Genomic DNA, 24648 nt, shown 5'->3' with positions numbered 1-24648 from the left:
GCTTCACACTGACAGACCAAACTCACTGTTTAACGCACCGCAAACAGCTGTCTGTGTAGTGACGGCCGTGCTGGACTGGTGCGCACCATGGCGAGAGTGCAGGCCATGGCGGTTTTTAAGCCCATATGGTCGCCGGGGTGTGGTAGCTCAATGAAAGAACAACAGTGACTGTCCAGCTGATCGAATTTGGTCTGTCCACAATGAAGCAACAACCTTATTATCTTGGGTGTGCCCCCCACGCCCCCCCACTCCCTCGAGACACTGCTCTCATCTGAGGCAGACACACACAAAAATTCCCACACCGCTGAGCCCTGTGATGATGACACTTTGGGGATGGCTGCCGACGGACTGTTAAGTTGGGTTCAAGAATCAGAGTAGGAGGAGGAAGATATGTCACGCTTCCGTGCGTAAGCTGAGAAAGATGAGGTGTTCTGTGTTAAATAGTCAACTACGTCCTGACAATATTGGGAGTTGATGGCACGTGCTTTCTTCTGAACACTGTACTTTGGTCGAGGGCCGCACGAAATCACGTCAGCACGACCTTGAACAGACCTGCCGGGTGGCCTGCCTCTGGGTCTAACTATGCCTCTGCCTCTACCTGTTTTGTCCATATCGGGGGGATGAAGTGAAAGTTATGCACTGACTTGACTGATACAATGTGTAGTCACACAGGTGCAGTTAACAGGTATGCACGGAGTGGTATATTACACAGCGTGCGGTCACACAGGTACTGTGAACAATTATGCAATGACTGGTATTACAAATTTGCAGCTGTCACATACACACAGGTACCGTGAACAGGTGCAGTGACTGGTGGTATATAACACTGCGTGCGCTCACGTAGTTAGGTAGGTGCACTAAACAACAGGTGGGTATGCAGTGATAGGTATTACAAATGTGCAGCTGACACACACACACACACACACACACACAAAAATACATCACAAGAGCAACATTACCTCGCAAAAAAGCTGTTGAGGATGAGAAGTGCTTTAGCAATAAGATCAGCAAGAAGGAGCAACCTAACAAGCCTGACACAAGAGCCTAACTAAGCTTTCCCTATGTCAGCAGCAGCAAGGTTCTCTCTCTTCTCTAATTACTGCAGCCACACGAGTGAGTGAATTGGCTGACGCTGCCTGCATTTTATAAGGGGGCGGGAGGGGCTCCAGGAGGGAGTGTAGCCTGATTGGCTACCCTGTGCCTGCTGACTGTGATGTAGAGGGTCAAAGTTGATCCTAATGATGTAGTATAGGGGGCGGGTCGAACTCAACCGAAGTTCGCGTGTACACGTTCGAATGCGAACCGTTCGTGCCATCTCTAATGTTAAGGAAAATAGTGGGTATAAATGAATAAAATAATTTTTCAAAAAGAGTCTTTGAGAAAATGCATTTTAAAAATACAACGAACAATGTTTTTTAAAGAGAACCTGAACTGAAAATAAAAAGTCAAAATAATCATACACAGGTCATACTTACCTCCTGTGTATTCTACTACCAGGGCTGAGCCTGGGCGGGTGCTGCGGGTGCATTGCACCCAAGCACCTGTCTCTCTGACAGGCGCCGCCCGGCCGCCGCTCACCCCCTCTGGCCGCGGCTCCCTCCCTGCCTGTGGCCGCGGCTCCCTCCCTCCCTCTAGCCGCCGCATCACTGCTCAGACCTCGATCAGGTGGCGACCAGTTGTGCGGGCGCTAGGACCTACCACACCGCACTGATATGCGGAAGTGACATCACTTCCGCATATAGAGCAGGTGCGTCCGGCGCCAGCTCGTACTGGTCGGGTCACCACTGATCCTGAGGTCTACTTAAACGGGCTCCCTGTCACTCACTGCCTAAAGGGGCTCCCTGTCACTCACTACTCAAACGGGCTCCCTGTCACTCACTGCCTAAAGGGGCTCCCTGTCACTCACTGCCTAAAGGGGCTCCCTGTCACTCACTGCCTAAAGGGGCTCCCTGTCACTCACTGCCTAAAGGGCTGGCTACATATACTGGGGACACTGGCTGTTTGTCATTATGTGCATTTACTGGTGAAAAGCTGTCTCTTATTATGTGCATTTACTGGTGAAAAGCAGTCTCCTATTATGTGCATTTACTGGGGAAAAGCTGTCTCTTATTATGTGCATTTACTGGTGAAAAGCTGTCTCTTATTATGTGCATTTACTAGTGAAAAGCTGTCTCTTATTATGTGCATTTACTGGTGGAAAGCGGTCTCTTATTATGTGCATTTACTGGTGAAAAACGGTCTCTTATTATGTGCATTTACCGGTGAAAAACGGTCTCTTATTATGTGCATTTACTGGTGAAAAGCGGTCTTTTATTATGTGCATTTACTGGTGAAAAGCGGTCTCTTATTATGTGAATTTACTGGGGAAAAGCTGTCTCTCATTATGTGCATTTACTGATGAAAGGCTGTCTGTCATTCTCTGCATTTACTGATGAAAGGCTGTCTGTCATTATGTGCATTTTCTGATGAAAGGCTGTCTCTTATGTGCATTTAGTAGGGAAATTTTGTCAGTAAAAATAATCTTTTGTCAGTAAAAAATAACGTGAAAGGTTGGCGACACTGGCAGGCTGCGCGGCGCAACGGGAAAGATACAGGCAGCCCACCTCACGCTTGGGCTTGGCGGGGGGAGGAGCCGACGAGAGTGAGCGAGAGTAGGGTGGCCGCAGGCAGCCATAAATACGCAGTGTGTGACTGCGTCGCACTCGCAGAGCCTCTCAGCCTGAGTCAGTCCAGAGACTAGCAGACTCGCAGGCAGCCAAAGCCAGCCAGGAGCAAGCCCATGGAAGAGGGGTAGGAATGGGGTATCACATGCATGCGTAAAGAGGTGGAAGGTGTGGGTGTGATTAGGCAGGACATGGGTGTGGTTATGTGGTTGGGCGCGGTTCATTTAACCACTCCCAAAGGCGCCAGAGAAAATCTTGCACCCAGGTGCCAGGCACCCCAGGCTCACCCCTGTCTACTACTAAAGCTCTTTCTCCTCTCCTGCGTCCCATTTGTCCACTATGATCAATGGATTTCTCTGTCCTCCATTTTAAAAATGGCCATTACCCCCTAACAGCTTCCTGGTCAGCAAACTGTTAAACTGTACTTTCACCCACTTGAGCCATAGAGAAACATGAACATTACCTTGCACATTCAGTTGTTACTGACAGCTGCTGATATATAACTGACAGCAACTGGTATATTTCAGTTCTGACAAAATCTTGTCAGAACTGGAAGGGATCACTGTAAGAAGAAACTGGTGAGCCTCTGAGAGGAACTGACGGTGAGGTTAGTATGTAATATTCATTTGCAGCTACATCTGGTGTTTATTTTAAATATTTTTCCTCGCTTCAGGTTCCCTTTAAACTGTATTTTTTTCTGAGTTTAAAAACCATTTTTCTTTGCAATTATGAAAATTCAATTTTCTCAAAAACTACATGGTCTTTTTGAAAACATTTTTTTTTTAGCAATAGGCATGTATGGGAGCTTTGCTGTTCACAGACGAAGTCAGCACCAAATTACGCGTAAATTCATGCGTAATTACGAATGCTTATATGAAGTCAATTTGTAATTATGTATAGGTGTCAATGGAAAAATGTACGCGAAATTTCGCAAAATCGTAATTAGCTAATTACAATCATCACTGTCCAGCTATGCTTATCTTGTAGATGAGGTAGTTTCAGTGCGGCTGTTATCAGCACCGCTTGTGACGTCTGAGTCCACATACACACAGATTCACCATGAACTGGTTGGGTGGATTGCCATCTGATGTTTAGCTACACATTTGATGTCCGATACCATTCAGTTACCTGGAATGAGACGCTGGCACCTCCTGCAGACTCTCCGAAGATGGTGATATTGTCGGCGTCCCCTCCAAAGGCAGCAATGTTTCTCTTCACCCAGGAGATGGCCATATGCTGATCCCATAGACCATAGTTTCCTACGAGGCACAGAGTTACAGAATCACAGAGTTAAGCTAGGCACTCACTTTAAATGATAAGTCATTAGTGATCATTTCGGGTGACAGTTTTGACTGAGTGCTGTAGGGCGCAGTTTTCTCTATTCTTTGGAGAAAGGAGGGAGAGGATGAGTGAAGCTAAATACCCACCACAAAAGTCACAGGAGATGGATCGGGTATATGCGGCGACAAAAGTCTGTCCCCTGATCTCTCTTCCACAACTGTGTACTGTGGGAACAAACTAGCAGAGTGAACATGAAGTTGAAAGATTGGGGCTAATTAGCATGCAGGTCAATGGAGATCGGAACACCCGTCCACAATTGGATCCGTATGACAGTCGTTCAAGGCAAACCATTAACGCGTGTAATCGGCCGTTGTTGAACATCATTTAGTGAATATTTGCTAAATGATGTTATGTGATATCGTGTAAAGTAAACGGTCGTTTTGGTGTTAACGATTCAGTACAAAATTCTTCTGGTGGTTATGAGCCTTGAGAAGTTTACCCTGGAAGGTAATACAACAGAATAACAACAGCAGTGATCCATTTTGTCCTATAACTTAAGGAAAGGCCAGTGACGTTGGGGGACACCTGCACTTAAAGAGAACCTGTACTGAGTAAAAATATTTAAAATAAACACATGAGGTAACTTCAAATAAACATTACATAGTTACCTTGCCATCAGTACCTCTCGGAAGCTCACAGTTTTCTTCTGACAATAATCCCTTCCAGTTCTGACAATATTTTGTCAGATCTGAAATATATCAGTTGCTGTCAGTAAAATATCAGTTGCTGTCAGTTATAGCTGAGTGGAAAACTGATGTACCAGGTAATGTCCATGTTTCCCTATGGCTCAAGTGGGTGATGTTACAGTTTAACTGTGTGCTGACCAGGAAGCTGTTATGGTGTAATGGCCATTTTCAAAATGGAGAACGGAAAATTCCCTTGATCACAGTGAACGAACAGGACGCAGGACAGGAGAAAGACACTGAGGAGTAGACTACATGGAAGGTAAGTATGACTTGTGTATGCTTATTTTGACTTTTAATTTTCAGTTCAGGTTTTCTTTAACAATAGATTTTCGCAAAGGTGAAGATTCATCTAAGGTAAGAAAAATATAGAAAGTGCCAACATATAGTGCAGAATTTTGCACTACCAAGTGCAAACTATGACACAGGAGGCAAAGAGGACCCTCTGCAACCCAATTCACAATTTGAAGAGTGGTGATAGCTTACAAGAAATTTGGGTTACAGAGTACCCAGCAGGCTAACTTTTGTTGTCCATAGCATTCTAGTAAGAGGGCTTTTTTTCCATTGTAGCCCCTTACACACTCCTAGGAGTTCTAGTTCACCATGAGCTTGCTGGTTAGTCTGTACCACTGGGTGTTTCAAGTCCTACTCCATAGAGCTACATTAATCCATGCCATGCACTCAAAGGATCAAAGAAACATGACACATCATTTCATTCCAGCGGTTCTGGAGGTGTGTTTGGCTTACAGGGACAACAATGGATAATTTGTATATTTCAGCAGTGATGCACTGGGAGACATCTCAGAGCTTACTCCAACCAGAATAATTGCAAATACTTTCTGTTTTAAGAAAGCTAACTTTTGTTTTCCAAGAAATAGGGGGAAAGGGACTCGATCCATTGGGGGACAGTTTGGGGCTGAGTGCTGTACAGATGTGTCAGGGTGATAATTCATTTTTTCATTAATTGATCTCTATGTTTTTAGGATTCAGCTTTAAATATTTCTTAAAAAATGTTCTTCCCTTTTACAGCTGTGATTACATGCCATGAAATGAACACCTGACAAGAGTTTTTAAGCAATGCATTCTCCACTGTGTATAAAACAAAAACAGAAACAACACCAAAAAACATCTGACTTGAGTTCAGTCATACAGTAAATGTTAATTGAATCCTGTAGTACTTACCAGGAACATTGGCGTCTCCTGTGCTGAGGAACCCCAGTGGTCCAACACGGTAGTTGAAGCTCACCACGATGACATTGCCCCGGAGGGCCAGCTCTTCACCATCGTACAGGTAGTTGTTAAGAACGTTGGCTCCCTCAGATGAGCCAAACAGGTAGGCTCCACCATAGATCCATACCATGACAGGAAGGTTTGTGGAAACTGCAGGTAAGGGGACAGCATTTCAGTTTGAGGTGGTAGTGCATTCCTATTCATAAGTGATAGGCACTTAGAAGTCACAGTTGTGTTCATCTAGGTCAGGGGTCTCAAACTCGCGGCCCGCGGGCCATTTGCGGCCCTCGATACAATATTTTGTGGCCCCAGGGCCCCAGAGCTTGTAGGGGCCCCCAGTGGCTACAAGAGGAAAAAAAATGTTTTCAAATCGGCCTTATAGTTTTTGAGAAAATCGATTTTAAAGTTGCAAAGGAAAAAAATACACATTTAAAAACCCGCCGACTTTAATGGTTAATAGCAAATCCACCTTAAATGCTAGAAACCCTAAATTTGCAGGATATGTTAAGGAGATCATTAGGAATAATAAGGAAAAAACAATTTTTCAAAAAGACCTTATCGTTTTTGAGAAAATCGATTTTAAAGTTTCAAAGGAAAATAGTATACTTTTAAATGCGGTAAATGTCACTTTTAGTAGCAAGCCTAACGGTAGTGTAATTTTACATGTATCAAAAGAAAGAGCAATACATTTCCTGACAGGGTTTCCAGGGGGTCCATACGCAGCCACAGCGCTTTGGCCAGGGTAGCGCTAAACAAGGGCTGCAGACCCCCAAATTCCCCGCGCAAACATCCACGACTGCGCTGAGGGGCAGAGCTTCCAGCTTCAGCTCTGCCCCTCCTGACGTCAATCGCCGAATGGATTGCCGCCTCTCCCCCGCCCCTCTCTGTGAAGGAAGAGTGAGAGGGGCGGGCAGAGGCGGCGATCCGGCGATTGACGTCAGGAGGGGCAGAGCTGAAGCTGAAAGCTCTGCCCCTTCCAGGAAATGCCGGCGGATTGCCCCCCGGGGCGATTTGGGGGCTCTGCAGCCCTCGTTTTGCGGCGGGGACACGTGAACTCCCTTATGCGGCCCAGCCTCATCCTGACTTTGCCTCCTGCGGCCCCCGGGTAAATTGAGTTTGAGACCCCTGATCTAGGTATATGGTCATTGCCAGCACATTGCCTTGATATCTGTAAAGGCCACATGGTGGCTCCTTCCCAAACTATGACCTGTGGTCTAAAGTGATTGGTCCTCAAACCGGCTGCTGGACTTGAAAAAGACACTGAAAATGGAGTAGGGAGGTAGCAAATATACATGAAAAAGATTGGCTGCTATGCATGGAGGTTGCAGGAGTGGGCTGCACATGGAATGAGAGTGGGGATGCAGCCCAGGCAAGAAATAATTTTTATAAATTTAGGTACCAGGGAATCCCCAGCGGCCATTTTTGTTGACATCACTATGGGCAGAAAATTCTTGTTTTAGAAGCCAATTTTCACTTTCCTAGCCAGTGAGTTAACCCCGTGTTTGCTGAAAATTCTTCTTTCCGAAGCCAATTTTCGCATCCACAGAACGGATTTTACTAGGAACTACCAAATTCCGATGTGAAAATCGGAACTGTTCAAAATCCGAGAGCTCTTGCCTAATCATTTTCACACTGAAAATACTATTTTCGATTCTAAGAATATATTTGTGAAAATACATTGTGCTTTCACAATATGGTCAAAGGAAACTAATTTTTCTTTCCAATGGGAAAATTCGCACAAAAAAAGCACAAAAATCACTCCTGAACTGAATCGCCATTCTACCCCAAATAGTTTTCGTTTGATTTCAATTTAAAAATCGCTGCTGCTTTCTTGGCTATGTTATAACTTGTTACGGGTCACCCCTGTCTTCTCTGTTAGAGAAGTGCATCACTGAATGAAGCAGGAAGAGGAAGTGACACGCATGGCCATTGCAAGAGGCTCCTCCAGAGGGGTCATAGCACGACTTTGGTGGAAGTCGTCTGGCTTAAAGGCATGCCCATGAGAGGTGCTCGGAGTCCCTTTAAATGCAGAGACCCTGATTCCCCCCTTGACAGCTTTATCTGGAAAAATTAGTAACTTTGTTAAATGAGCGAATGGAGTGACATAAATGCATCAGGGATGGTTTTGTCATAGCTTCCAACTGTCTCTCTTTCGGAGGAACAGTGCCTCTTTGGGAACCAAGTGCCCCACCCATCTCTCTTTCTTCCTCATTTGTCCCCTTTCCAGGTCTAATGTACAGATCTATTTAAATATGTTGTTTTCTATTCCCATAATTTAAATGAATATATTTCTTATTTTCAAATGTTAAAATGAAGCAAAACTGATGACGATAGAAAGGACAAGTGTGGTTTGAATGATAAAACTTCATCCATGGGCTTAGCAATCACCCCTGTGACCCCCGCCATTGCAGGGGGGCCCAGAGGCTCCTCCTCCTCCCCCCTCTCCGTATCCGCAAGTGCAGCCAATTAGCAAAGAAACCTCCCTGTTCGTCCACAAAAACTGTGTGCAGGAAAGTGTGTAATTTGTTCCTGCTTCCAGGCGCTTCTTCACAGCAGAAAACTCCAAATGGGGCCCCATGCTGTCATTTTTGGAGGGGGGTCCTATTTAGTCTAGTTACAGATTTTTTTTGTGATATGCATGGTGAGGGGTGTGGTGGGGGCATGGGTAGGGGTGTGGCAGGGGCGTGTCTTCAAGTGTCCCTCTTTCCTATCTCAAAATGTTGGGAGGTATGGTTTTGTGTACCTGGTTATAGCCAGCCCTCCATAATAATAGCCATGCAATGTGTTCACCCAGTGGCATAGCTAAGGAGCTGTGGGCCCCGATGCAAGTTTTAAAATGGGGCCCCCCAAGCACTCTATACATAACAATTTATACGGCGCACCAAAATCTGCCAATGGCAACTACAGTGTCAGAGGTGCAAGAAGGGGATGGGGAACAGTTTGTTATTGATTACCACTATTCAAAGTATCTACAGAAGTCATTATTATGAGCATAGGACCAATAGAGAGCTAATTCTGTAGTTAAGGGAGGGCCCTTCGGGGCCCCTCTGGCCCAAGGGCCCCGATGCGGTCGCTACCTCTGCACCCCCTATTGCTACGCCCCTGTGTTCACCTGATTTGCCGGAATGGGGGACCCAGACGTTCAGATACAGGCAGTCCAAGCTTCCACGGGTGTCCTTCTGAGTCAAGGTGACTTGCAGGCAGCGATCTTTAAAGTCTTTGGCCTTCAGGGTACCTGCAGAGACCAATGATAATATCACATTTTAGATTTCAGGGGAAAAAGATCATATTTAGCAGAATTTGTCGACATCTACAGTATGTTACACAATGGATTCTTCCATAAGTGCAATTTTACCTCTGTCCCCCGGGTGGCGCTGTAACTCTGTGGTGAGATCGATGACGGCGATCTCACCAGAGTGATTCAGAGCCTCGGAGGACAGTCAGGAAGGCGAATAGCTACTGACGTCTGGATTCCCCGGGAGGTGGGTAAAAATGCCCGCTGCGCGCTATACTCTGCATAGAGCTCCCGGCAGCTAGCCTGAGCATAGCTTGGGATTACCGCCAGGGAGGTTAAAGCAATAAGATAAGAAATGCATATGTATGTGGTTCAGAGGCGCCAAAGTGAAATAAAAATAATAAAAACTGTTACAAAATAGAGGGGGTAAAGGGGGAATAATGATAGAAGATGCAAAAACAGGGGACAGTATAATGGAAGGCAGTATAATAGGGTGCATAATAGTGGAGGAGACTAAATTTAAGGCAATATAATGGAGGACATTATCATCGGAGACACCCATCCCCCCAACCCCCGTGGTCACACCAGCTCAGCAACCAGGTGACCCTATGCACATTCAGTCTCTGCCACATGCCACTGTGACAACCTGATCTTTGTAAATTGACAGCGATCATGCAACCACCTCACGCATTGTCTAACTAGAGATGTTTAGTTTCTATTTTTTTCTTTATATGTGGCCCTATGATTTACAATTACCGGCATATCTGTGGGCCTTAAAGGAAACCTGAGACTGCGGGGAAAAAAAATTATACCTACATAGGGCTTCCTCCAGCCCCTTCAGGCTCATTGGTCCCACGCTGCCTGGATCCTACACTAGGCGGCCCAGTAATTCATTCAGTCAGCGGAGAGCTGTGCATGCATGGCCTGGCCGCACACGCAGAGGCGTATCTAGGGAAAACAGCGCCTTTGGCAAACGTTGAACTTCACCGCCAGAGAGGGGGCTTGCCCCTCCAAAAATTTTACATATAGTCTTGGTTGAATTGGTTGTGTAACCAGGTAGCAGCCTTTCCCCAAGATAATAACTAGAATCTGTATGGAGAACACCAAAGATGCTAGGGAGCAGCGCCCCCAGTAAGAGGCGCCCATGGCACATGCTATACCTGCACCCCTGTAAATACGCCTCTGCGCACACGCTCCATCACGATCCCGTCACCGGGAGCGTACTACGCCTGTGCAGTACTACTGTGCAGGTGCAGAGCACTTTCTGGGATGGGGGAGTGCGCATGGCCGGGCTGGGCCGACTGGATGAATTACTGGGCTGCCTAGCAGAGGATCCAGGTGGCCTGGGAGGAAAGGGTGAATGAGCAGTAGTGGACAACGCACAGAGGTATGCAGCTCCAGCATGTACACTACATACCTATGTGCTTACCTTTAGGTAGCTTTGCCGGGGGTCAGGTTTGCTTTCATAAATCTTTCTGGATCTTAGATGCCCCTTATATATGCTCCTTTCTGCGGGAGTCTGGACAGAATTACACAATAATGGCTGAAGAGTCTCTACAAGACGTACCGGACCATCCTGGGTGAGTCTGAGCTTTCTCAAGCATTCGAGGCTGAGCAGCAAAGGGGATGCCCTTGAAAACATCGATGAAACTTGGATTAATGATGCCAATTCTCTTGTTGTTTCCTTCCACATATCCTCCTTCTGTGCGCACCACTCCCAGCTGCAAGGAATAAAAAAATATATGTAAATGCACACTATTTGATGCAGAATACTCAAGCAAATCATGGTGACTCTGAACCACTAGGAAAGTATAGAAAACTAAAAGACCAAAAAGCCCTCCAACTAAAAAATAACCTTTCCTCCAGGTGTTGAGAAGCTTAAAGTAGATAGTGGCGCTGCTACACTGGGGCACTGGGCCCCCTGAGTGCTCCCCCTGGTTCAGTAACATAAAGTTAACTGTTTCCAGGCTCCAGGAGCATACACCAAGCAGGATAGGGTGTGTAAAAAAACTCTCCATGTCAGCCTGAGTTTATGTAGGCATTACCTAAAACCAAGGGTCTTATCCATTTTGCCATAAATTCTTCACAATCCTTGCAAGATCCCTTGTAATTAATGTATCTGGATGACACTTATTTGCACAAAAATCTCTCTGAAGAAGGCTTACAAGCTGAAAGCATATTGTTTTATTTAAAATTAGCCAATAAATGGTATTTTCCTGAGTCAAAACGTCTTGTTTGTAAAATACAAGCTCCGGTCTCCAGCAATGCTTAGCTACTGAGATAAGGAATTAGACACACAGAGTTTCACTCCCTCCTGCCTCTCCCCCTCTACCTTGTTTGTAGAGTCGTGATACACAGGCTGGGGGCTGAAATGATTTGTCTGTGATCTGTCCACGCAGGAGCAGCTTGTTAGCAAGTAAGGATTAAAACATGCCAGCGAACTAGCCAAGTACATGTGTAGGTGACTTTTCTTCCCTAATAGCTTGGACAACCTGCTCTGCTCAAAATCTTTTGAGTTCTGTTTGTGACGTTTACATGTGGTATGTATCATTGCTTAATAATTGTGGTTTCTATAATTGCTTGCCTTCATTTTATCACCTGAGGTAGGCAAATATCTAAAGCTGGCCATACAAATTTTGATTTTGATCACCTAAATGGACCCCATCTGCCAGACATTCAGCCATCACCCAAATGGATCCCACCAGCCAGCTATCCAGCCATCACCGAAATGGATCCCACCAGCAGCCCTGTGTGTGCAGAACGCTCCCAATGATGAGATAATCAGTGTTTGCCTATTTCCTCTCCCTGATTTACATTCTGACATTTTCACATGGCAACATTTTTACTACTGGTAGGTGATGTCAGTGGAAGTAGCTGCTGCTTGATTTTTTTGGCAGTTGGAAACAGTTATTTCCCACAATGCAACAAGGCTCCCATAGTGTGATGTCAGCACCATGGTCCTGACATCACACTGTGGAAGGGGTTTCACCACAATATCAGCCATACAGAGCCCCCTGATGATCCGCTTGAGAAGAGGTAAAGATTTCTCATGGGAAAGGGGGTATCAGCTACTGATTGGGATGAAGTTCAATCCTCCTTGGTTATGGTTTCTCTTTAAAGAAAGTCTGAAGCCGTTTTAAAAATTAGTTTCTACCTCGTATTTAGTTTAAGGATCCTTTCCAGACCTAAAACGCTGCATTCCCGCGGCCGAACGAGGGTTTTATCAACCTCAAATCCTCGGGGCAAAAACGGGGGAGCATTTTCTGGTAGAGCCAGAGCTTTCTGCAGTAGCTCTGCCTCTCCTCGCACCAATCCCCACTGCTCGCCGCCTATCCCCGCCCCTCTCAGTCTTCTTCCACTGAGAGGGGCGGAAGAGAGGCGGAGATCCGCGGTGGATTGACGCGAATAGAGGCAGAGCTACAGCGCTAAGCTCTGCCTCCCTGGGCAGCAAAACCCACGACCAGGAAAGTCGTTGATTTTTGCCCTAGGATTTGAGGGCGATAAAACCCTCGTTCGGCTGCGGGAATGCGGCGTTTTAGGTCTGGCAAGGATCCATAAAGTAAATAAAAGGTAAAAACTTATTTTTAAAGAGGCTTCAGAGTCTCTTTAAAGAGAGTCTGAAGCGAAAATTTGTTGCTACATTTACCTTTTAATTCGCTTCAGTACTCTCATTAGCAGTAAACCGCTGCATTCCCCCCGAAAAACGAGGGCTGCAGACAGCAGACCCCCCAAATCCCCGGGGGGGAATCTGGCCGGCGCTTCCTGGAAGGGGCAGAGCTCTCTGCTGCAGCTCTGCCTCTTCTGATGTCAATCGCCGCCTCTCCCCGCCTCTCTCAGTCTTCCTTCACAGAGAGAGGCGGGGAGAGGCGGAGATCCGTGCGGCGATTGATGGCAGGAGAGGCAGAGCTACAGCTCATAGCTCTGCCTCTCAGGGCAGCACAATCCACGACCAAGTTGGTCGTGGATGTTTGCCCGGGGGTTTGGGGGGTCTGCAGCCCTCGTGTTTCGTCGGGGATGCGGCGGTTTACCGCTGATGAGACTTCTGAAGCTAATTAAAAGGTAAATATAGCAAAAAAAATTCTCTTTAAATATTGTTTAAAAATCTATATCAGAGTTCCTTCTCCTCTCCTCCTCATTCATTTAGTTGATTCCAACTCTTTGAGACCATATGAACATTTGCACACCAGAGTTACTGCTGACTAATTCATTGCCTCACTGCATGACCCTTAAAGGGAACCTGAAATGAGAGGAATAGGGAGGCTGCCATCTTCATTCTCTAATAAACAATGCTTGACTTCTGAGCGGATGCTCTGCCTCAAATACTGTAAGTCACAAACCCAGAATAAGCGTGCAGACCTGATGCTGTGACCCTGGTGTGGCTCCACTGGCTGCATGCTTGTTGCAGGTGTATGACTCAAAAATAACTAAAGCCAAAAGCTGAGCATGACAGCCAAGCAACCGGTATTGTATATAACCAAATGAAGCCTCTGTATTTTTCTCATTTCAACTTCCCTTTAATTTGTCACCACTCTTTCCATAGGTAGTGGACTGTGCAGCCTCCCCTTTTCACAGGCATCCACCCATTCACCCTTCTGGAGCTAGGACTGCATCATTACCATCCAGCAGTCCTAGCTCCCATAAATTAAGGAGTACTTCCTGTGTAAGAGACAGAGCCTGTTATGTAAGGTTCTGTCTTAATGCTGCCAGGATCGGGGGTCTGACAAAGCTCTGGCCACCCTAACCTGCGTTGCCGCAGCCTGCCTCCAGCTCAGTAGTCGCAGCCTAATTAGTGGTTGCCAAGCTGGGACGGGCCACGGAAACACAGTTTGAGGGGGCCAGAGTTTCACAAGACACTGAAAAAATGGCTGCGGCTGTTTTGTTGCTGGAGGGGGTGGAGCTTCACCTGTGTAATGAATTACAGGCGAGCGGTTAAGTTATTAGCCCTGAGACCACCTCGCACTGCAGCATTAAGACATATCTTTGCATGAGAGGTTCTGCCTTTAAAAGTAGAAGTTTAACAGTGCTGCTCGGATACCCCTTTTAAAAATCCAAATTGACCCAGATATCCGGATCCAAACTTTTTGGTATCCGAGTAAAATCGGATATCCGAACCCATTATCCTAGATATCCGGTCGTATTCAGATATCCGGATAGAAAACAGGAAGTGGCCTGAAAACGGCTTAAATTGCTTCCAAACCTCTCTCTCTCTCTCTCTCTCTCTCTCTCTCTCTCTCTCTCTCTCTCTCTCTCTCTCTCTCTCTCTCTCTCACGCTCTCTCTCTCTCTCCCTCTCACACGCTCTCTCTCACGCTCTCTCTCTCTCTCTCTCTCTCTCTCTCTCTCTGTCTCTCTCTCTCTCTCTCTCTCTCTCTCTCTCTCTCTCTCTCTTTTCTCTCTCTCTCTCTCTCTCTTTTTCTCTCTCTCTCTTGGATTTTTGCCATTGAAGGTGATTTTGGCTTCTGCTCGGATACTAAAACTGACTATCCGACCGGATTTCGGATTTTAACATACAAGTTTGCTCGGATAGTGCTATTCGGATTTTATGAAATATCCAAATTCCTATTCAAAGTTCGGATAGTGAAAAAAGTTCGGTTTACCTGGGTAGTTTGGATACCCGAATATTGGATGAGCAGCACTGCTCTTTAATGCTGGGTGGTGTGTGCCTATGCATGCAGCATACATCAATAGTCTATGAAATCTTGGACCCACCAGGTAAAAGGATATCAGCAATGTGGTCCTAGCTGTAAATGAGACACAACGAGAAGAGGAGGAGCAGACACACCCACTATCTAAGGTAACATGTGACAGGGAGCAGAAAGCAATGCAGGGCAGTGTGGAATTAGTCCGTACTAGCCCTGGATTCTTAACCAACACAGCCTAGTGTTATGTAGGCTTGGGACTGTATCAACATATGTTCACATTGATCCTAGATTTTTCTGGGTTCAACCTGGTGTTTATCACCAGAAAATAAACGCAATTTGGGCAAAATTTCAGCAGAAAATAACGCAATGTGGGCAAAATTTCAGCAGAAAATAACGCAATGTGGGCAAAATTTCAGCAGAAAATAACGCAATGTGGGCAACATTTCAGCAGAAAATAACGCAATGTGGGCAACATTTCAGCAGAAAATAACACAATGTGGGCAACATTTCAGCAGGAAATAACGCAATGTGGGCAGCATTTCACCAGAAAATAAACGCAATGTGGGCAACATTTCAGCAGAAAATAACGCAATGTGGGCAACATTTCAGCAGAAAATAACACAATGTGGGCAACATTTCAGCAGGAAATAACTCAATGTGGGCAGCATTTCACCAGAAAATAAACGCAATGTGCACAACATTTCAGCAGAATATAACGCAATGTGGGCAACATTTTAGCAGAAAATAAAGCAATGTGGGCAACATTTCAGCAGAAAATAACGCAATGTGGGCAACATTTCAGCAGAAAATAAAGCAATGTGGGCAGCATTTCAGCAGAAAATAACGCAATGTGGGCAACATTTCAGCAGAAAATAACGCAATGTGGGCAACATTTCAGCAGAAAATAACGGAATGTGGGCAACATTTCAGCAGAAAATAACGCAATGTGGGCAACATTTCAGAAGTATATAACGCAATGTGGGCAACATTTCAGCAGAAAATAACGCAATGTGGGCATCATTTCACCTGCAAAAAAAATAATTTACTCACCTGGCAGAAGTCTCCTCTCCCGGCCAGCCTCTGGCGCGCAGCTCCCCGGACGATCTTGCTCCTGCATATCTCCCGCGCTGAATGGAATAGCAGGGCTACGGGAAGATGGCGCCCGAAGACCTGTACTGGAGACACAAATAATCTCCAGTATAGGGCTTCGGACGCCATCTTCCCGTAGCCCTGCTCTGCCTGCCGGAAGACTATGCAGGCTGGAGCGGGGCTGCAGGCTATGAACTGCTGCGGCTTCTATTAGACGCTGTGGCCAGTTGCAATCGGACGGTGGCCAGAGTCCCAAGGCAGGGACGTCCCGCGGCTAAAAGCAGGACGTTTCCCGGGACATCGCTCGGCCTGGGACAAGGGACCCTGAATCCGGGACGCGTCCCGGTTAAAGCGGGACCTCTGGTCACCGTACTTTAGGCCCCATTTACACTTAATCAGTTTCTACGTGTTTTTGTTTTCTTCTTCATAGAAGATCATTATGAAAAATCTTTCAGTTAAAACCCATATAGTGTAAACTAAGCCATAGGAAAACATTGCCATTACTTTGAAAATCAGTTGTCCTTTCAGTTGTAACAGAGTGCAACTGATTATTGATTAAGTGTAAATGGGGCCTTAGCATGTCCCATGTCTGTTCAGATACCCTTTAACCTCCTAACGACTGTGTCACGCCGGTGGGCTCCCCAGGACTGCCTAAAGCCAATTGGCGTCAAGTCCTGGGGGAATGTTTTGCTGGGGATCGACTGACGGAAGTGCGGGGACCCAGTACCGGCGCTGTAGACATTGGAGGACGGCGGCGTTGGAGCGATCCAAGCTGATGGGGCTGGAGGAAGCCCCAGGTACGTATAAACCTTATTTGTTTGGGAGCTCTGAGTCCCTTTAAAGAAAATGTCAATTTTTAATTAAAAATAATCACAATAAAGTTAATAAAAAAACAAACAAACAAACGTAGTAGCAGCGATCAGAGCCCACCAACAGAAAGTTCTGTTGGTGGGCAGAGAAGGAGGGGGGGGGGGGGATCACTTGTGTGCTAAGTTGGATGGCTCTGCAGCAACCCCTTAAAGCTGCAGAGCACCAATTTGTAAAAAATAGCCTGGTCACTAGGAGGGTTTAATCCTGTGGTCCTGAAGTGGTTAAGTACAAAGAATGTTAGAAAGCTCTGAAAATGTCTTACCGATGCCGCATGGGCAGCTGCCAGGAGGCTGGCCAAGGCCAAGGTAAGAGCTAACCAGCGAGCCATCTCTGGGTCCGAACTCAAAGGGTGACGCCCTCTATATATATGCTTACCTACAGCCCTAAGCTGAGATCTCTCCGCCCAATCACCCTATAGTCATCTATGAAGCTTCTAGTCTAGGGTGATGTAGACCTCATTCTAGGAGACTGTGAGAGCCTTCACAGCTGCACACACAGCGTATCAATCATGCCCTGAGCTGCATATACTGTATATATATATCCTATTTACATTTTGTTTCAGGCCATGTGCACTAGTCAACAATATCAGCTTTTATAAAATAACATTCCTAATCATAGATTGGTTGTTGTTGTTTAATCTGAAGGCCATCTGCTCAGCACTGCTCCTTAGTGGACGGCAGGGATGAAAACAACACGCTTCGTGACAGTGGCATAGGGATCACCATAGCAGCCATAGCTGCTGCTATGCGGCCCATAGCCAAGGGGGCCCAGTGGTAATGGCTGACAGTGGTAATGGTGTCCTCAGTAAGCCCCTGGAGCCTCAGGTGCAGAGTATAGTGAACAGAGCAATGTAGAGAAGTCATCCATACTGTGGGCTATCTTATACTGAGGGCCCCCTCTGGCTGGATATTTAAAGAACAAGCGACACCCATGCTAACCTAGAAATAAAAAACACATATATAAGTAGATAAATACTACCTCTACTTACATAACAGATGTATTGTGCTATCCACGTAATGATTCCTGTGAATTTTATAAAGAAAAAGCAGAAAATCCTATTCTAGGCAGTGGCCATTTTGCCAAGCTAATGCTGACATCATATCCTCCCTGACTCTTGCTTCCCCCCCCCCCCCCCCCTCCGTTCTCTTGCTTATTGTGTATTCAATAGCTGCCCTCCTCCCAGAGTCTTCAGACACTCCCACTGAGGTGTATACTAACAACTGCACTGTCTTATTTACACATCCAATCACTGAGTCACCTCAGCCTTGCTTGTAAACACAAGTAATCAGAGGGTGTTTCAGATAAGAAAGCTAGGCAGGGAAATAAATGGAAGAGGAGGAATATATTATAGATAAAAAGAACTCCCAGCATTCAACTCTTTGGCACTGTTTGGCACTAGGGCCAGTGCTCCTAAAGTATGTGATAACTACAAACCATAACAGCAGAAAAAGTTTTGAATGCAGGATTAGCATCTTTATCACTTAATACACTCAGACCAGTTGCTGTAGAAATTAGATTTTTATGGTGACAATACCGCTTTAATATAGCTGATTAGCTGATACCTCTGGCTACCAATACTAAGGGGTTTCACAATTCTGGGAGGCACCTCTGGCCGAGCACGTCGATTAGAGCGCAAGAGATTTGGGCGCAGTGTGCATAGAGCGTAATAGGAATTACAGCTATAGCGGCACACAGTGAGTAACTTCGGCGCCGTCAGAAGACGGAGCTGAAGTTACTTTTAAAACACTGTAATTCAGCCGCCAGCAATAGCTGGAAGCTGAATTACATCATTCCCTACCATCCACGTGGACCTGGAGGGGAAATAGTAATTAACGCCACTGGGACTTGTGCAGGAGCAGGGTAAGCCGAATATAGGCTGTATCCTGCGCCCAAGTCTCCCGGCGGCGATTTCTCTTGTACGGCTGTACGCCCCCTGGCAAGCTAAAACTGGTATGTGTGGATGCGAGTGAGGAGCACAAAGGTGCCTTATAACTTTTTTTGGGGGGAGGGGGCAGCCAAAATGTTGGTTTCTACCTACATAGTCAGAAACCATGAGGCCCCATAGCAAAGTTTTGATTAAACTTTTATCATCTATGTGGCCACTGCCAGATCTGACAAAGCATGGGCTGCTTTGTGAGATTTGGCAGTGGCCACATAGCTGATACATAATTGATAAAAGTTTAATCATCACTTATCTGTGGCGAATAAAAATCAATTCATGTGATCCTAGACACAATTTATGCTGATTGCTTTACTACTTTAGCAAGTACAGTTTGAAGTGCCAAATGTCCAACCTCAAGCTCTAAATCTCTGTTTGGCAAACGAATACCAACTAACAGGATCTGCTCTGCAATTATCAGAATTTTAAAGAGTAATCCTAACCAAGGATTGAACTTCATCCCAATCAGTAGCTGATAGTTACCCCCTTTCCCATGACAAATCTTTACCTTTCCTCTAGTACAGGGGTCTCAAACTCGCGGCCCGCGGGCCAGTTGCGGCCCTCGATACAATATTCTGTGGCCCTCGCCGGCAAAAGCTTCCTTATAGTTCGCTTCAGTGCTCCCAAGTAATCCGCCGCATCCCCGCCGCTAAACGAGGGCTGCAGAGCCCCCAAATCGCCTAAGGGGCAATCAGCCGGCATTTCCTGGAAGGGGCAGAGCTTTCAGCTTCAACTCTTCCCCTCCTGACGTCAATCGCCGCACGGATCGCCGCCTCTCCCCGCCCCTCTCTGTGAAGGAAGAGTGAGAGGGGCAGGCAGAGGCGGTGATGCGCCGCGATTGTGAAATTCCTTATGCGGCCCAGCCTCATGCTGACTTTGCCTCCTGCGGCCCCCCAGGTAAATTGCATTTGAGATCCCTGCTCTAGTAGATCATATAGCTGATATTGTGGTGAAAACCCTCCCACAGTGTGATGTCAGGACCATGGGGGCTGGAGGAAGCTTTTTTTTTCTTTTGTTCATCTCAGGTTCAAAAATCAAATTCAAATAGGAGAATAATGGAATATAGATGTAGCCTTATGGACATAGGTATGGGGAAAATTAATCATTTAGTTGTATTCCATATGTAGTTGTGGGTTAAAAGAAATCCTATCCTCTAAATTAGATTTCTTTATATGTTTATCAGTGAGAGGATCAGTCCAATCGCTAAGCTGAAAAAACTGTAGGTTATACCACCTATTCATTAGAGTTAAGTTCTGATTATTTAACTGGGAGTTTGATTAATTAGACTGGAATGTTTCAGGTTAGGTCCTCAAACTTTGGTTCTTTCTTGTACAATATTACTTTATACATTTTTAGTCAGTATTTGCCCATTGTAAAATGATTAAATCTTTCATCACCCCGATTTACATTCTTAAATTTATTACAGGTGGTGACATCTTTAGTATTGGCAACAGGAGGTGAAGAGGCGTCCAATAGGTATATAAAACACTTTAAAAACAATAAAATTCGAAAGGAGGAGGTGGCTTACCTCATAGACGACAAATTGTCAGAAATGCAGAGCTTACCTCTGCTGCGGCCGCCGCTGCTACTGGCGACGGATCTGTGACTTCCGGCGGCTTCAGCCACGTTGCTATGGAGGAGATCGGCGGCGCTCTGACAGGGGGCCGGTCACGTGGTGTGCGGGCTGTAGATGAGGGCAGGCGCACGCGCGGTCAGTGGCGCACCTTTTATGCCCTGAGAAGACGTGTCAGCTGACTGTTGGTCAGCTGACACGCATTGCTCCACCTCCGGACTCTGACTGGCTGGGTAGGCTGGGGGCGTGCCAATCTGTTCATCCCGGGCTTCTTAAGCTCTGTTCTGGCATTCGCTTGTTGTCTACTCTAGCTAACACATACTGTGAAGGCTTCAGACCTTAGTCAGATCCTTGTGTGCTTTGATCCGGCAGGACCCCGGGGATTACACACTAGCTCAGGCCTTGAATACTATTTGTGATTGATATTATTTACTTTCTGCCTGTTCTCGACTATCCTTTTGCCTACTGATTCTGTACCTCTGCCAATCTGATCTGTTGACGACCTTGGCCTTATTACACACTCTGATTTGCCCACCGATTCTGTACCTTTGCCAATCTGATTTGTTGCCGACCTCTGCCTGGTTTATGACTCTGATATTGCCTGCCGATTTTGTACCTCTCCTATCTGATCTGTTGCTGACTCGATTTTCCTGACCACTCTCAGTATCTGTATTGCAGTGTCAGTGCTGCCTTCTAATGTTCACTGTCTTTATTGTACGGCGTTTCCCCTCCTGGGAGCATCAGATATCTGTTTGTCTGCTAGTGTCCCTCACACCCTAGCAGATTGTTACACAAATCACTTTAGAAAAAGAAATGTAATAATAATTAAGCACTGGCAACGCGTTTCGTGGGACCCAGCCCACTTCCTCAGGCCAAGTAAAGTGCCGCTCTGTCTATCAAGCCGCATTTGGGGCACCTCCTTTTTCCCCCCAGTTTTCCATATTAGTATTGGCAAGTGCATTACAGGGAATGTTTAAAGTATACCGGAGATGGAAAATTTAAAACATGTACATACCTGGGGTTTCCTCCAGCCCCCTCCAGGCTTATCGCCCCATCACCGCCCTCCTCCGCCGCCTGGTTCGCCTGCAACATGCCCCGGAAAATCGTCTAGTCGGCGCAGTCACAGTCCAGCCTTGTGTTTTCCCCGTCACTGTGCTTGTGCAGTAGAACTGTGCAGACAATGAACGCACGCGGCTTAGCCATGCATGCTCAGTTGGCCATGGACCACAGGACGTTGCGGGGCAAAGTGCAGTAGAACCTGGAGGCGGAAGAAGATGGCGAGGGAACAATAAGCCTGGAGGGGGCTGGAGGAAGTCATAACTGGGCCGGGCTGAGGCAGAGGCAAGAGAGGCTCCAGCATCAGGGCGCTGTGTAGGAGGGTCGCACAACTCACCCAGCTATCATTCCCCATTTATGTTTTAAGCAAAGACAAACAAGAAAAAGGGATACCTGGCAGTGACTGCAAGCCAGATAACTAGAGATTAAGGTGTTGGGGCCCTGGGGTGCCTCTTAGTCTAATAGCAATCAGTGTGTGATGTCTGGGGAGGGGGGATGGAGGGGCGCACTTTGGTGTCTCAGCCTTGGGTGCTGGAGGACCTTGTCCCGGTTCTGAGCCCTAGGTATATATACAGTATATATTTATATTTTTATTTCCCAGGTTTCCTTTACCTGTGTGTTCCGAAGTCAGTAGAAATAATACTTGGTCTCCCAGAATGCATTTCAATTCTGGGAGACCAAGAATTGAAGATACAGAAGAAAGTCTTGATGAACCTCAGGATTTCATGATGTGACCTATAGGATGTTCTTTTCTAGTATTCATATCAAAGAGCCTGGGTCTACATCACACAAATTATTTCTATATGAGGGCTGGACCAAGAGGAATCCCTGAGTGCTAATTGGGTATTCCCGTTTCTCAGCGCTACCCATATTTATTTCCGCAATTGTAGTATATAATTTTTTTCCCCTGCTTTTTGCCCTCTAAACCTAGGTGAGTCTTATAGTCAGGAGCGTTTTATAATCTGAAAAATACGGTATATGACAAATCTGACAAGATTTGCCGCATGCAGATCCTGAACAAGCATCTAGATCAGATGTGTTCTGCATGCTTGTTCAGGGTCTTTGGTTTAAAGTATTAGAGGCAGAGAATCCTCTGGATAGCCAGGCAATGTGCGTTATTTAAAAGAAAATAAACATGTCAGTCTCCATATCCCTCTTACCTTGGGTTCCCTTTAAAGGGGAACTTCAGCCTAAACAAACATACTGTCATTAGGTTACATTAGTTATGTATTTTAAAATAAATAGGTAAATTAATCTCTTGCCCACCCTGTTTTAAAAGAACAGGCAAATTTTTGTGATTTCATGGGGGTAGCCATCTTTTTCATGGGGGCAGCCATCTTTTTGGTTGAAAGGTGACAGGAAGCATGAGACAGTTCCAACTGTCCTGTGTCCTGATCACCCCTCCCAGCTGCGCACACTAGGGTTCAAATCTCAAATTCAACATTTAAAAAACAAATTTGCGCCAAAACAGCAAAAGTAGAACATCAGAAATCCCATCATGCTTTGCACAACATCAGGGGAAAAATGCCCGGGCAATTTTCATCTGTGCAGCTAAAAATGATGCTTGGGTAAGAAAAACAAAGTTCTGATGCTGTGAAACTGTTAAAGAAACACCAAGCCTTTTCAGTGCTGCTGAGTAGATTTTTAGTCTGGAGGTTCACTTTAAACTACCACAGAGGCAGTTTGGCTTTTTTTCTGCTTCACTACGGTTATTGAACAGCTATGTGGTCACCAACATGTAGTGTAAAGTTTGAGATGGCTTTCCTTAATGAGGACAAAGTCATATAAAATGAACTTTAATAGCACTGGCAACACGTTTCGTGAGGTCCTTGCCCACTTCCTCAGGCCAAATCAAGAGCCTCACTGTGTTAAGAGCCAAGATTTACAGTAAGCGCCTTTTCTATATGACAAATCTGACAAGATTAGCTGCTTGTTTTTTTTCAAGAGTGCAACTTGGACCCTACTGACCAGAATGTTCAGCAGGGCTGCCAGGCGGCAACTGGTATTGTTTAACAGGAAATAAATATGGCAGCCTCCATAGGTCTCACCTCGGGTTCCTTTTGATTAACTGCAGTCTCCCATTGTTAGTTGGCACAAGACCATCCAACTTGCACGAGCCCCCTTTTATCCGATAAACTGAGAGGCTAGAAAGGGGGCGGCCAAATTCATTGCTCTGCCTGGGGCCCTGTATGAATTGAATCTGGCTCTGGCCACGGGCGAGGGGCGAGATAAATAAGGCTGCTGGTTGTCTTGTGTAGAGCACCAATAAGTACTAAAAACGGCCCAGGGACAGGTTACTGGTGCATTCCTGTATCAAAGCAGCTGATATCTCGCCCAGATGGATTATGGGTGGATGAAGGTTCAATGTCACCCGTACAGCTCAGATTCCTGCAGCTGCTCTGTTTCCACCTGTCTGGGATACACAGCATATGGCACCATTCCCTCTCTTTCTGTTTTTTTCTCAAAATAAAAGAATTCCCTTTCTGTTTGTTTGTAATTTCCTCTGTCTGTTTGTATTAGCCACCTAACCATCCCACAGACTGATTACAGAAGCCCAGGCATCTTGCTGCCACTTTCGTGGGTGCACTAGGGCAGTGGTGTAACTACAAATCACTGGGCCCCGAGAGTTTGATGGGGCCACCAGCAAGGGATGCAGCCACAGGGGGGCCCAGAAGCCACAGGGGGGCCCCTGGGGGGAGATGTTTCTTTTCCCTGTCCTGAGAGACAACTAAGAGCACAGAGAAAAAAAAGCTCTCTGCACAATTGTTCTAATGACTGCCTCTGCTCAGCCACTGATAAGGAATTATGCAAAGTTTTGTAGCCAAAGATTTGTAGACAATCCCTATTCAGTCTCTGTGCAGTGGCTCTTGTGTTCAACGCCCAGCCCCCATCTCTCTACCCCCTCCCAAAGTGCTCTATAATGTAGTGATGCCGGAGGAGTCTTCAGAGCCAGTTCTGCTCCATCAGAGATGGACAGAGTGAGTGTAATAAGCTCAGGCTGGGAGCACATTCATCTCTCGTTTTTTTGTATGCGTTTTCTGCACACCATGTTTGTGATTGTGTGAAACCATGCATGTTTTATCACAGAAGTTAATTTAATTGATAGAGAAAGTGTGTGCAGTGCTTGCAGGAAGCAGGGGGGTTGGGGGCCCCATCCAAAGTTTTGCAGGGGGTCCAGTGATTTCTAGTTACGCCCCGGCCCTTGCTTAGTCAGATGACCCTCACAACATTGGGGTGCATCTTTCAAGGGCCATAAAACAACTGTGGCCATCATAATCTTCACACCCATATAAGGTGTAGCCACAAACACACCTGAGCTAAAGGATGG

The 24648-nt window shown here is 46.1% G+C and overlaps 1 protein-coding gene across 1 annotated transcript in view; it reads right to left on the bottom strand.

The window, feature by feature from the left end:
- LOC137527486 (bile salt-activated lipase-like) overlaps positions 1-21356 on the bottom strand; it is a 39988-nt gene extending 18632 nt beyond the window's left edge. Inside the window, exons 1-6 of the mRNA XM_068248002.1 lie at positions 21280-21356; positions 20257-20344; positions 10720-10873; positions 9030-9152; positions 5870-6067; positions 3792-3922 (exon numbers count right to left, since the gene is read on the bottom strand). Coding sequence (XP_068104103.1) covers positions 3792-3922; positions 5870-6067; positions 9030-9152; positions 10720-10873; positions 20257-20344; positions 21280-21356 — 771 coding nt within the window. The remainder of the gene's footprint in view (positions 1-3791; positions 3923-5869; positions 6068-9029; positions 9153-10719; positions 10874-20256; positions 20345-21279) is intronic.
- Positions 21357-24648: the final 3292 nt, after the last annotated feature.

The sequence above is a fragment of the Hyperolius riggenbachi genome, chromosome 8 (assembly GCF_040937935.1).
Source record: "Hyperolius riggenbachi isolate aHypRig1 chromosome 8, aHypRig1.pri, whole genome shotgun sequence".
Classification (NCBI taxonomy): domain Eukaryota; kingdom Metazoa; phylum Chordata; class Amphibia; order Anura; family Hyperoliidae; genus Hyperolius; species Hyperolius riggenbachi.
The sequence above is the reverse complement of the archived record's forward strand: the minus strand, read 5'-3'. Positions and strand labels throughout refer to the sequence as shown.